Source organism: Pteropus medius, unplaced genomic scaffold (genome assembly GCF_902729225.1).
Source record: "Pteropus medius unplaced genomic scaffold, Ma_sr-lr_union100, whole genome shotgun sequence".
Classification (NCBI taxonomy): Eukaryota; Metazoa; Chordata; class Mammalia; order Chiroptera; family Pteropodidae; genus Pteropus; species Pteropus medius.
Window position 1 is genome coordinate 4833557 of NW_024342471.1, and position 14712 is coordinate 4848268.

The window sequence follows — 14712 nt, forward strand, 5'->3', positions numbered from 1 at the left end:
TTCCTAAGCATTTCCACAATCCATGCTCTGAAGGAATCCCCACTCTAATACCTCGCATGATTTGTCATCCCGCCTCCCCTACATACTTTCAGGGTAGCTGTCGGGCTATTACTGCAGATGTGGTCTTTGGCCATCCCATTTGCACATCCTGTGTAGATAGATTGTCCAGCTCCTCAACTTGCACAGATGATTGACATCTCTTGTTCTTAATTTTGGAGACTCAGTGATCGAAGTCACATCATAAAACCTGTTATAAAACCTTGTATGTAGTCTTGATGATGTTCTAGACACATTTTTATTTCATTTAATTCTCATTAGCAGACAGTGGATCAATATTATTATCCTATTTTAGAGAGAGAGAAATAAGGCTCAGAGAGTCATAATTTGCCCACATTCATGCCACCTGATAAGACCAAGGCCAGAAGAAGTGTTATTTCTGTCCCCACCTCAACTGCCTCTTCATAAAACTCTTCATAACATCTCTGCCTTTATCTCTACCTCTCTCCACCTCTCACTCACACATGCACACATAGACACACACACACACACACACACACACACTCACGACATTATGATGCTCTATCTCCCAAGTTCACTAGCAGTTCTTGGAGAATTGGGAATCTGAAAGACTCACGGTACCCACCACTCCTGGTCACAGCTGCCTATTAATTTAGGTCATTTACAGAAAAGAATGTGGGGGCAGCTTCAAAACCTCACCTTTGCCATCTGCTGATGTCCACACATCTGCCCTGCTCCATTTGTAGAAGCACAACTATGCCTCTCCTTCCCTTTCACCTTCCAAAGCTAAACAAGCACCTCTCCTCAGTAGAATCAAATCTAGAACAATGCTGAGAGTTCTAGATAATGTGGTTCCAAGCTTTCAGCCCTCCAATAAAGAGAAGAGCAGACAAATGGTGATATAGGCTATTGCAAAAACACCATGTTGCTATTGTTTAAACTGGTATTTATTTGATTGCTGATGAGGTTGAATGTTTTCCCTAAACTTGCTTACTGTGTTTTCCATTTTGTGGTAAACAATGAACAAGTTATTGTTTAAACAAAGTTCCATTCTTGTAAGAGGGAAAAAGCCAATATAAATATATATAAACTTGTGATTTACATATACCTCAGGTGTCCCTGTTGAAAACAACTTAGGCTAACTCTTCGAGGTAGTAACAGGCACCACTGTTTTGTGAAAACTGTGCACATTGACCAGGACGAGAATCACTGCTTCTAGTTACTGAGCCATTACTGGGAGCCAGTGCCCCACATGCTATCACATGGCATCCATTTTACAGGTAAACAGGACAGGTTAATATTTTTTAAGTACAGTTTAATATTTTTTTAAATTCCTTGTGCATTTTCCCCTCACAGTAGTCCAGTTCCTCAGGGAAGCTCTGCCCCATATCAAAGCTGGAACCTGAAGTTTGCTGCCTCGAGGATGGTGCTGAGGGCGAGAATAAAGGAGACCATCTAGGAGAATTCTGAGGTTAGGAAAGTCCCTACAGAAGGAAAATAGGAGAATACTTCCCCTTATGACTTAGTGAAGAGCAGAAATGCATGACTCAGGCAGGAGCTGAGATGGTACCCCCACTACCCTAGGGTCAAAATTCTGGGCTGGGGGCGGGGGGTAGTGTATACAAATCCCAAGTATATTTAGAGATTACTGAATCAGAGGAGACCATGGCCTGGCTTCCTAGGGTGTCCAGCAGCCATGTCCAACCTGGCTTCTGAGCAACGAATTAGAAATAGTGAAGGAATTCAACATCTTCAGAAACTGGTGATTATAGTTAACCCTAAGGAAGGTAATATCTGGGAACCTTATAAAGGTTCTTCAGTCCTACGAATTCTGAATCCTATGGATGCCCATGGTAGACAAGTTGCAAAAATGTTCACAATTACTCCCTCCCTGTATTTATGCACTTTTCAACATGATTCTGTAGCTCCTTCTATCAAGAGGTGAAGTCTGTTTTCCATCCTTTGAATCTGGTCTGGTCTGATGAGCTGCTTTGGCCAAAAGAATGTGGCAGATATGACATCGTGCCTTACAACTTCTGCTCTCTCTCAAAACTGTCCCTCTCATGTGAACAAGCCCAGACTAGCCTCCTGGAGCATGAATAATCACATGGAGGAAAGCTGAGATGGCCCAGGTGACAGCCAACCCCAGTAGCAGAGCTGCCTAGCCAACTGCTGCTGATCTCAAGTGCTTGAGCAATCAATGGAGATGAGAGAAACCATGGAGTTGAGCCCAGACAAAATTATCAACTCATAGAATCACGAATTAAATAAATGGTTATTGTTTTAAGCCTCTACATTTTGAGGTTGTTTGTTACACAACAATAGCTGACCAATACAATGCCTGATGTAATAAAATAAATTAATTTTTAGTAAAACATGGGAAGAAAAGAAACAACTGAGAAAAAAAATCTGCACAGAAGAGCAGATAATTCAGAAGGTCTCCTGGGAGGATGACATGGAGGTGCTGAGAGTCTGGTGGAATTTCCTAGACTGTGGTCAGTTCAAAGAAGCTCTAATATATGGGTCTCCTCAACAAAAGAACAGTAAAGGGGGCAATGGGATTTAGCAGTAATGCCAATGTTAGGCCCGAAGGGACAGACAGAACAGGTCACACCTCAGCAGACCAAATGCAAGGTGCACAGGGACCAGGCCAGACCAATCTCCTCATGGCAGAATCAGAGCCCAAGCAGTACTCAGACCCAAGGATGCCATCCTGTCCCAGAAAGAAACTTCAGCTACCTTGGCACCCAGGACCAACTGGAGTAAGAAGGAGGGAGGGAAGCACTGAAAGCTTGAGCTTTTTTTTTCTTTCTGGAAAAGACTGAATTAACCTAAAAAAGAATGATGGCAATATATACAGTACTTACTCCACCCCACACATGCAACCATATTTTTATTTGTTTTACAGATTAGGAAACTGAGGCACTAAGTGCTCAAATGATTGTAGTGATTGGGTAAAGCTGAGATTTGAACCCAGATAAAGAGGCTGTCAGAACCTAGAAGAGCCTGGGTTTGCTTTAATTGGCTCAGAAACAAAGGCTCAGAGATGGCCAAGTGAGTTTGAAAGGTCGCACAGCCAGGAATAAGCAGACTCAATACTTGATCCAAAGTCCAGCTGACGTGGACACACACTATTTTAGCAATGCTCATCTCTCTTGTAGGCTGTTGAGGACAGAGTCTGTGACAACTGGTCATTAGGATCTACTGCTCAGACATAAAAGCCGGAAACCCCTCCGCTTTGCTCCTTCCTCTTACATCAGCAGCCTCATCTTGCTGTAGTGAAAACACTTCCCCAAATAGCCTTGGCTACAAGAAGCAGAAACAGCCTTGCCCACGGGACTCCAACACCCATCAGAGAGCAGAAAGGCCACCAGTCTCAGAAACAATAGGAAGTACCCTGTGCCACTCGTCATGCCCACCTCTCCCCGCCTGGCCCACTCGCCGCCCTACTTCCAGCTACTGGCACTGCTCCTTGTCTTCTCAGGTGAGTAGGATCTGGGACAGAAAATAATCCACCCCTGGCTGATCCCAGAGAGGGGTGCCAGGTGCTCTGGCATGCCTGGATGGGCTCGACCCCACCAAGATGGAGAAAGAGGAGGGAGCTGAGAACTTTCCTGACCCCAGCAGAGCACAGACTCAGTGTTCTAAGAAGCAGAACTTCTTGGACATCGCAGTGAAATTAAGCTCCTAGGTTCTGGGCTCATGCCATCTGGGTTCTGGCTAGGACACTTGTGTGCCCATGTCAGATGCCATAGCTCTTCTACAAAGCGGCACAGCTAATGGGATCATTCTTTAGAAATGCGGTGAGGCTCAGCCCAGGGCTAGTGATGAAATTTGCAGGGCCTAGTGCGAAATGAAAACTCAGGTCCTTTGTTCAAAAAGTATTGAGAATTTTAAGACAGCAACAGCAAAGCATTAGCACAAGCACAGGGCCCTGTGTAACTATATACATCAAACGCCCATGAGCCAGCAACTGCTTTAAGTAACTTCTCTATGAACCTCAGTTTCTCCTCTCTTTAAACAGGGCTAATCATAAGACCTACCTCTAGACTTTGTTAGGAGGACGCGACAAAATAATATCTATAAGCATAGTTGACCCTTGAACAATGCAGGGGTTAGGGATACCAACCCCCATGCAATCAAAATCCACATGTACCCTTTGACTCTCTAAAAACTTAAACTGATAATAGTCTACTGTTGACCAGAGCCTTACTAATAAGCAGTCAATTAACACATTTTATATGTTATATGTATTATATATTGTATTCTTATAATAAAGTAAACTAAAGAAAAGAAAATGTTATTAAGAAAATCATAAGGAAGAGAAAATAAATGTATAGTATAAGTGGACCCATGCAGTTCAAATCCATGTTGTTCAAGGGTTAACTGTACCTGGCACAATGTAAAGATTTAATAATTGTTGGCTATTATCATATCCATGTCTTCTCTAAGTCAGGATCAGGCTGCTTTAGCTCCGGAGTCTTGGGGCTTCTAAGTATTGCTTGGTCTCTAAACCCAGAACCCTCTGATCCACTAGTAAGAAGCTTGGCTCTCAGTAGGCCCATTTCATCTCCTGCCCATATGGCTCCCTGCCCCAGGCCTTACTGAGATCTAGATACCATTCATCACACCTTGGGTCCTCCAGGAGGGTCACCCCCAGGAGGGGCCCTAGTGAAACCCAGGTGTGGGGCTAGATCTGGATGCTCCCTCACTCAGTGGAAATGACTTGGGACATCACTCATGTTGGACTAAGACCCACCCATGTGATCTCATTTTAACGTAATATCTATTTACAGACCTTATCTCCAAATGCACTCACATTCTGAGGTACAAGAGTTAGGACTTCAACATATGAATTGCAGGGGCGGGGTGCACCATTCAACTTACAAATGGTAATCCTAACCTTTCTGTGCACTCAGTGTCTTCTGTTCTAAAGTGGGGATAATGCTGCCCACCTCATGAGAGCATTGGGAGGAATACATGTGATAATATATGCATTGCTGGGCATATGGTGAGCACTCAAGCACCATCTATTATTTTTAAGTTCTTCGATCATAAATTTGTTCTCTCCAGCCAGTTGCCTCATCTCCTCTTTCACTTCCGTCTCCAACAACACCCTTAGAGTGTCCCAAACCATTTGTTCTTGGCCAGCTAATGACTAGTTTATGTTAAGCTTGCCTCTTAGGGCTCCAAGTCCCTCCTTTCCAGTGCAAGGCCTTTCTTCCTCTATTGTAGGAGACTCTGCATCAAGCAACGGGAGTGAGTCGCAGGTGCTGCAACCTGAGGGTCCCATACTGGTGGCAGAAGGTGAGACGCTCCTACTGAGGTGTACAGTGATCAACTCCTGCATTGATGCCATGGTAAAATGGGTCAAGGTGAGCAATCAGAACCAGCAGGAAATTTATAACTTCAATCACAACTTCTTCCCTGGAGTGACACCTCTGATCCAACGGACATTGGAGCCACTTAGTTGTGATTATTCCATCTATATCCACAATGTTACCAGAGGGCAGGCAGGAATCTACCACTGTGTGAGGTTTGATGGCTTGAGCGAGCACTCAGAAATACAGCTGGATAAGGGCACCTCAGTGCATGTAAAGGGTGAGTATTGGGCTCTGCTGTTTATAACATTCTGCTCTGACCTATCACTCTACATCAACTTTATCTGTGATCAGTTGTACACACAAAATCTCAGTGGCACACAACAATTAGTATATCTCACTCACACATTTACAGGCAGCTGGGGTAATTCTATTCTACATGTCTTATTATTCCAGGGCCCAGACTGATCAGAGAACATTTTTCTCATGAAGATGACAAAAGCACAAGAGGGCAAGTCCCAATATCCCCAGCACATTTCAAGCTTCTACTTCCATAATGTCTGCTAACAGCCCATCAGCTAAAGCAAGTCACATGACTCAGCTCAAAGTCAAGAGAGAAGGAAATACACCCACCACCATGAGGTCATGGAAGGAATATGGATGTACCAGAGGAGAGTCAAGAACTGGGGCTGATCATTTAATCTACCACACTGCCCAAAGTCATGCTATTTATAAGTTCACCAGTAATGACCTTGATACCCAAATCCTGGGTCTGTCACTTAATAGAAGTGTATTCTTAAATCAATCACTTTGGCTCTATATACATCAAGTGTTTAACTTGTAAAATAGGCAACTTAACTCTTACGTCAAGGGTCATTCAGGTGATAAAATGGAAGCACAGATGTTTGTGAAACCGCCATATAAACTACAGACATAGAAAGGATCTACATGTGAAGGGGGTTCATTTTAACCTGAAGCAAGCATTTCAGGAAAACTTCTCTGACTCCTTCTAAGCTGTGGCAGGTTCTGGTCTGGGTCCTGCGGTCCTCTAGGCTTCCAACCTCAGAGGGATTTTCTAGACCATCTCCACCACCAGACTGAGACCTTCTTCAGGGCAGGACATTTGTGTGTCTTTCTGAGATTCATTTTCCTCAGTCCTGGCATCACCACTGAAAACTTCTTTACTGAGTGAATCAACTAGTGAGTAAATGAGAGTTGTGGGAGGGAGTGGCTGAGTGAATAAATCAAGGAAGGGGGAAGGCAAGGAAGATATGAGGGAGGAAATGAGTGGACAGTGGAAAAAAAGAGGAAATACAACAATGACCTCTCTTTGGCTTCAGAAGCTGGGGATCTAGAGCCAAACCTCTGGATCTTACAGCCCCAGGAGCTGGTGTTGGCAACCACTGGAGATACTGTCTTCCTGAACTGCACAGTGCTTGGAGATGGCCCGCCTGGACCCATCAGATGGTTTCGGGGGACCGGTATGAGCCGGGAGGCCATTTACAACTTTGAAGGCATCTCCCTGCCCAATGTGACAGCAGTCCAGGGCTCCAACAGTGATTTCAGCATTCTTCTGCAAGGCGTCTCCACTGAGTATGCAGGCACCTACTACTGTGTAAAGTTTCAGAGGAAACCCAACAGGCAATACTTGTCTGGACAGGGCACCAGGCTGAGAGTGAAAGGTGAGACAGGTGGTCTAGGAGGTATTGGAGGAGAGGGGGAGGTGGTCCACAAGGAACTTTCACCATGTCCCAAACGAGACAGCTGTTCTCAGCCTCCATGCCTTTACATAGCTGTTCTCTCTGCCTAGAATGCTTTCTCCTTCTCCATGGAGAATTCCTACTCATCCTTCAAGACCCAGCATAAATAGCCTCTTCTCTATGAAACCTTCTCCCTCTACCAAGCAGAGTTAATTTCTCCCTGTTCTGGACCACACAGAACTTTGTATAGACCATCAATCGACAATTCAACACACATTCAGTGCATGCCTGTTGACTGCTCTGCACTGTACTCGGTGCTACAGATACTGCAATGAACCAGACATTTTTCTTACCCCAGAAACAATTAAGCAGGTCTAAATAGTCCTTCATAGTTGCTGAGTTTGGCTTCTCACCCCCATCTCAGATAGAAACTGACAGGCTCACCTTAGTGATCCCAGATCCAAGCACAAGGGCTCAGGAAGTGGCAGAACAGGAAGAAAAAGGGAATGCAAGACCACCTTTCTCTCTTGCAGCAAAGCCCACTTCTCCCCAAGAAACCCAAGAAACAGAGGTCATCAACCATCATATAACCAGGACATCACCATCAGGTGAGTTTATCTACCTCCACTGGTGTTAACCAGTTCCCCGCAGGCAAGGGGGGCCAAAGAAGGCTTGGTCATCAGAAGGGAGAGGTCTCAGACATCTAGGGCCCATCCGCCACCAAGAAAGTTCCCAGGACTCCATTTCAACTGCAGAACCGGGAACCCAGAAAACTATGTTAAAGATCAATCAGAGAAAGGACTTTCTAACAACCAGTGCTCACTGTTCAGTGGGCAGTCTTGCTTGAGAGTTAGTGAGCTCCCTGTGATTCCTTGCAAAGATACACTGTGAAACTGTGCATAACAGTTCTGAAGAAGCCAAGCTTCCTAGATTGACCCCCTTTCTAGCTGTGAGATTATGGGCAGGATACCTCACTCCTTGAATCTCTAGTGTACTTCTCTGTGAATTGGGGGAATAGGAGATAAGAATCGGAGAGCCTACCTCATGGGGCACTCATTGAGTACCTAGAACTGTGCCTGTCACATCACCTGTTAGCACTCAGGGGCCCACAATAACTGGGGGGAATTGTGAATAGAGGTGGCCAGTTTAGCCTTCCTGATGCTCAGCCCTGTTCCTGCCATTCTTGGGAGCCAGACCACCTGATCTCATCATTTCTTTGACATACATGGCACTGAGCAAATCACTTCTCCAGTATGGGTCTGTCTCCTTATCTATACAAATTAGATTGCTATCCTACTTTGCAATATTAGTTTGAGGATAATATTAGGCAATTAAGAAGTGCTCAGCTCAAGACCTAGGACACAGGAATAGAACAGCCAATAAATGAAAGCGGTTTTTATTATAGCAGGTCTTGAGTAATGTCATTTACATCATTTCATTATAATGTTGATAAGATGCCATAGGAACTTAACTCTTGTTTATGTCAATTAGCCTGTGGTAAATTTGGTTTTGTTACACATATTATATGTTTTGCTTAAATTCACAGAACCTATCAACAACGTTAAGTGAGGACTTACTGTATTGTCAAAGGTCAGGGATGCTATCAAAATGATTAAAGGTACAAGCAGGATATTGAACAAAGCCTTTCTGGGCCTGAGACAAAGGGAGGAAAAGACTATAGTTTCCTCTTCCAACACAGAAAGGATGTGGCCCCAGAGGTTATAGGGCAGCTGAGCCACAGAGGGCATTGAAGTGTGAAATGTTGAGGGCTCACCTGGGCTCCCTCCTGACCTCTCTTTTGTGTCCCTTAGGCCTCCTTTATGTGCTCACAATTATAGTCCTGGGGCTGAAGGCAGTGACCTTGGCTGCGCTCCTGCTGGCCCTGGCTACCTTCTGGAGAAGCCCTTGCAAGACGACATCAAAACCCCAAGCCCAGCAGAGCTATACTCATCTTAGCATGGGTCATGGAAAATGGTGAGGGGTTAGTCCAAGAGTGATCCTTTGAGTTGGAGAAGGGCCAGGGTTCTCCAACCATTTCTCTGCCTCCAATCTCAGCCTCCAGTTGTCCCCACCCACCCACCCCTGGCGTAGTGACGAACTCCAGGATCCCTACACTTGGTTTCAGCTCACCTTACTTGACACTGGGCTCCCCTCTGGTGTGCCTCCCTTTCTCTTCTCTTTGTTTTTCAGAGCCTTATCCAGGTATCTCTTCAAGGCCTTGCTCCTATTGCAGTCCCTTCTGGAGAGCCCTCTCTCTTTCTTCCCCTCTGCACATTTTTTCAACCTTCAAGATCCGACTCAGAGTCTTTCCCAGAAGGTATCCCTGAGCTTCTCTGAGCTCACTCAACCACACTGCCTGTGCTTCTCCATTTACATCCTTCTTTTCCCTTTCTTGCCTTTTTTCCTTCCCCACTGTGGCTGGCTTATGTGGCTGTAACAGTTGGAATGCAGGTTTGGCAACTTTAACAAAACTCTTAATGACAGTGGCTGAAATCAGAACAAAGTTGATTTCTCACATACTATCCGAGCATAAGCAGGCCAGGCAAAACAATGGTTCCTTGGTACCGCGACCCAGGGTTTCTTGATCTTGTTGCTAGCAGGTCCACAGCCTAGGCAGCAAGACCAGGAAAGAATGCAGTGAAGGAGAGCATCACCCTCCCCCTCACGGGCACTGCTAGGAATTTGCCCATATATTACCTCCAATTGTCTGGAATGTGTCATATGGTCATACCTAGTTGCAAGAAAGGCTGGGAAATGTAGTCTTTATTCTAGCAGCAATGTTCCCCAGCTGAAAATTTTCACTAGAGAAACAGAGAGTAAAGTCAGTAGATACTGTAACCAGTAAGTTCCAACTCGGTGACTTAGAGGCAGCCTCTTACCTGCTCTGCACAACATCTGAATTCCATCTCAGCTGAAATGCATCTCATTGTGCCACCACCTCACAAAGGCAGAATAATGGAGGGCAGTCATTCTCAAGAAGAGGAGATTTTGACCCCCAGGGGCATTTGGCAATGTCTAGGGACATTTTTGGTAGTCACTATTTGGGTGGGTGGGGGGGCCTCTTGGGTAGAGGTCAAGGATTCTTCTAAATATCGTGTAATGTACAGGGCGGCCCCTACAACAAAGAGTTCTCCGGCTCAGAGTATCAGCAGTGCCCAGCTTGAGAAGCTCTGATGTAGGGGAAAGCATGCATTTCTTGGAGTCAGACACACCTGACTTCTAATCCTCAAGGATCCACTACTCTTCTGTGTGCCCTTAATGACTAATCAGTCACTTCACCTCTCAGAATGTGGAGGATAATAACCTGGACTTCCCTACATTGTATGAGAACCAATTCAATTCAACATTTGCTGAAGGCTTACTATGTGCTAGATATACTGTTAACACTCTGGATATGTGAATCACCTTCTCAGATCTTTCCATGTGAACATTTATTAGCACCTACTATGTGGGGAAGTGGAGTAGTCTGGATGTTTTTCATCATAATAACAGAAAAATGAGTTGAATAAGCCTAAGACAATGGAGACATTACTTTAATCTAAGAATAGAATAAATCATTGAATTACCAGACATCAGAAAGCACAGATATGATGGCCTGAATAATGTCTCCCCGCCCACACACACACCAAAATATCCACATTCTAATTCCTGGAACCTGCAAATATTACTTTATAGGGGGGAAAAAAAAAAGACTTTGCAGATATAATTAAGGAGAGGAGGAGGAGAGGTTATCCTCGATTATCCAGATAAGCCCTAAATGCAATCCCAAGTGTCCTGATGAAGAAGAAACAGAGGGAGATTTGACGCAATAAAGAGAGGGAAGCAATGTGACCACAAAGGCAGAGATGGAAATCACAAGTAAAAGAATGCTGGCAGCCATCAGAAACTGGAGGCAGCAAGGAACAGATTCTCCCCAGCACCTCCGGACACAGCATGGCCTGCTGACACCTTGATTTCAGCCCAGTGAGACTCATTGTGGACTTCTGGCTTCCAGAACAGTGAGAGAATAAATCTCTGTTGTTTTAACCCACCAGGTTTGTGGTAATTTGTTATAGCAGCCACAGGAAAAGCATGAAACTGGGCCTTCAAAATAACAAGAGGTGGTTCCCTGTTCTGCCCTTGAAATCCTCCTCACCTTGCAGGGCCCTGCCACCTGCCCAATCTCATTTCCCACCACCACTCCTGGAAATGACTCTGCTGTGCATCCACCTGTGCCTTGACCACACCCTGTTCCCTAATTCAGCCAAGTTTCAGCTTAACTGTTTCCTTCAAGAGGCCTCCCCATACTTCTGTATCCACCATGACATCTGCGTCACTCTCATTTCCTTTATGCAGCTTAAGTTTTCTTCATAGCCCTTACTGCTACCTGAAATAAATATGTGTGTGTATTTCCTTGATGATTGTTAGTTGTCCCCACTAGAATTTGAACCATCTGAGTACAGAAATCCAACTTTTCACCATAGTAGTCCCTTTCATTCAGTCATAAAAAGCAGTTGAAGGCTGACAATGCACCACGCACTGATCAATGTGCTGTGAATAAAACAGAAAAGTCAGCTCTCAGCGCTTCCCTAGTAGGGGAAGATAGACAAAGAGTGAATAGACATAGATAAGTAATATGTCACATGGTAGTGAGGGTGATGGGAAAATAAGGCAGAGTGGGAGGATGGAAGGTGCCAGAGCTAGACAGAGGTGAGTCTATTTTATTAAGGGTGGTGAGATGAGGCCCCACTGATAAAATGACATTTGACCTGAGACCCGAAGGTAGTGAAGGAGAGAATTTGCAGCCATGTGGGGGAAGAGCTTAATAAGCACAAGGAACAACAAGAGCAAAGGCCCTGAGGCAGGAGTATGCTTGACATTGCAAGCACCAGCAGAATGCTTGGCACATGTAAACCCCTATAAATATCTGAGGTGAGATACAGGGTAGATGTGAAGTTCATGGTCTTAGTAATCTGACTACACAGGCTCAAGTATCAGTTCTCCCACTCATCTCTCAGGTTAGTTTGTTTCTTCCAGTGTGTCATGGTTTCCTCATCCATAAACTGGTAATAACATTAGGACTTCCCTTCTAAGGTGGCTTTGAGGCTAAAATGCATTGGTGCGTGTGAAGCACTTACTGTGCCTGGCAAATGAGAATAATTTATAAATAATTGTTATTAGGTGTTGACAGAATAAACTGCAGTCATCAACCTCCGTGTGGCAGGAAATGTGGCAGCCTATAGTGCCTGGGCCCCTCATCTTGTGGCTTCAGCCACCAGAGGGCCCTGACACTCATTAGATTCAGCTGGGAAATCCTAGGGAAAGATATTGACATGACTTATAGGAACATTCTGAGAAGGTCCCCAAAAGACACAGAGAGAATGTTGGCAAATAAAACAAATGGTGGGTAACTCAAGGCCCTTGGTGAGCACTCAGGGGAAACCTTTTGATCTGCTGTTGACAGATCAAAAGAGTGCAGGATGAACTGAAAGTCCCGCTGCCCCTATTTTGGGGCCTGGGGCCCTGCACAGACAAGATGGCCTACAGAAGACAGAGAGTGGGTGGCCACCAGGCTGCAGAAGCCCCCACAAAGGGCCAATAGGCTGCTCATGGCTCATCTGGCTTGGGCCTTAGGATCTGAGCTGTGGCTGAACTCCAGGCCTGCCTGAATTGGAGCATCTATTTCTCTCCTTCCTCTTCTGTCTTCTCTTTTCCTGCTGTTCTTTATCTCTTTCCTTCCCCTTCCATGATTCTTGCCCCTCTCCTTCCCATCAAAGGCCCCCTACTGCCTCCTGCTGATAAGACCTAGAGCTGAAGGAGGTGGGGACACCACTAAACAGAGGCCTCCTGTATCTTGACACCTGGAAGATGGCAGCCCTCAGGGTCTGTGTTGGGGGGGTGTGAAAGGGAGGTACAAGGCCTGCTCAGGTACACTTCACTACCACCCATAAGACACATGCACACAGCTCATTGTACAGCTGTATGTCACTGGAGTGGGGTGAAGGTGGGGGATTCTAGGCCTAGTTAAGCATGGTGTCACACATTTCTAAACTCTATCTAAATGACACTATATAATGGCACTTTATATACATATCATTTCAAACCTTGCTCTTTTGGCTTAACATTTGAGATTTATCCAGGTTGGTTACCTGAAGCTCTTAATTCATTTATCTTCACTAGAACTAAAGTTGTTCCAGTTTCTCACTCTCACACATAGAAACAATTTCACTGTGTCTCCTGGGACATGCATGCCACCTCTAGAAACTGGACATGGGAATTGACCAGCCTTGTTCCATAGGCCAAGGAGAGATGGGGTGGCATGGTGGTTAGAAACACAAGCTCAGAGCTGCAACTCTTGGGTTCAAACTCATTTAAGAGTCTAGGGTTCTCTAACTGTAAAATGTAAATGATAATAGAACTCACTTCATAGGGTTGTCATGAGGTTGAATGAGTTAGTGTATCTAAAGCTCTGTTAAGAGTATCTGAGGCATGGTACATACTCAATAAATATTAGCTGCCAGGTAGTGTGATAGGGGAAAGGTGCCCAGAGGCCTCTAGAGGAGGAGTCAGGGATGTTCTGGCCAAAGAAAGAGCTTTCTCGAGTGGCACAAAATCAAAGAGGGGTGATATCTGGGTTCAAGCACTTGAATCCCAGCAGAGGAGCTGGATCTTGGAGAGCCAAGCACCCACATGTCTTTAAGACAGGGCAAGTTGTCATCAGTTTCCAGGGTGGAAACACTTGCTGGCACCCAAGCATGAGCATGGTCCAGAGCAAGCCTCCAGGTTCCTAGACTTTCTGAGAAGTTAGAGGATATTTCAGGTTGACACATTGATGAAGGGCACCAGGACTGGTATTGGGTCCCCTTGCAACAGAAAGAGAGTCTTGGACCACAAAGGTCAACTTCCTACATACCCGCCAGGACCTAGTAAAGCTGAAAAACCTGCTATCAAACCTGAACCTAGACCCTGATTCATTTGACATATAAACTTAAAGAATTTGTTGCCTAGTTTTAGTATATACCAAATTTCTCAGAAATGCAACTACTGTGTCCGTTGAGGCAGGACTGAACTTTAGATTATTCACAACTTTATTAAGAGTTTTTTTACCATTTCGAAACATTATGTCATCACAGCAATGCACTTATAGTATTTTAATCACTCATAAAACAGCTCTGTACATAGAGGCAAGTATCTAGCTGCTTTATTTCATCTTGCATTATATTTGTACCTGAAGATTAAAATACAGATCATTTTACTACGAACTACTTTATCTTTATTTCTCTAGTTAGGACATGATGTTAATTTTTTTTCAATGAGTGTATATTCATTTTATTGTCTCTGAACTCCATTTAAAGTAGTAATGGGGTAATACAAAATATTTGTTATGAAAAGCGGGGTGTGGGTCTGAGAAAGCTGTGAACACTAGGTTGGCCCATCTCCCACTCCCATTTTGCTCAAAGGTAGGCCCTGAAGCCCAGAGAGGGCAACAGGTCTGCTCACGTCACCCAGGTTATTCAGGAAGAGCCCAGCCCACAACCACAATGAACAATGAGGGTAGTGGCTTTGCAGCCACTTCACTTTGGGACAGCATGTTTGCATATCTGAGGGGCAAGGCCATTTCTTCTTAACACAAAGGCATCTGCTCCATGGGAAATTAAAAGTTTTATTTACTGAAATTAGGTCATATCCCACAG

The 14712-nt window shown here is 44.8% G+C and overlaps 1 protein-coding gene across 1 annotated transcript; it reads left to right on the top strand.

Annotated features, from left to right (window-relative positions):
• Positions 1-3199: 3199 nt before the first annotated feature.
• SIRPB2 (signal regulatory protein beta 2) lies at positions 3200-9010 on the top strand. The gene is given in 6 exon segments (XM_039863921.1): positions 3200-3502; positions 5254-5619; positions 6680-7021; positions 7573-7647; positions 8851-8943; positions 8946-9010. Coding segments are annotated over 6 exon segments (999 nt in total). The 5' UTR covers positions 3200-3429; the 3' UTR covers positions 8996-9010.
• Positions 9011-14712: the final 5702 nt, after the last annotated feature.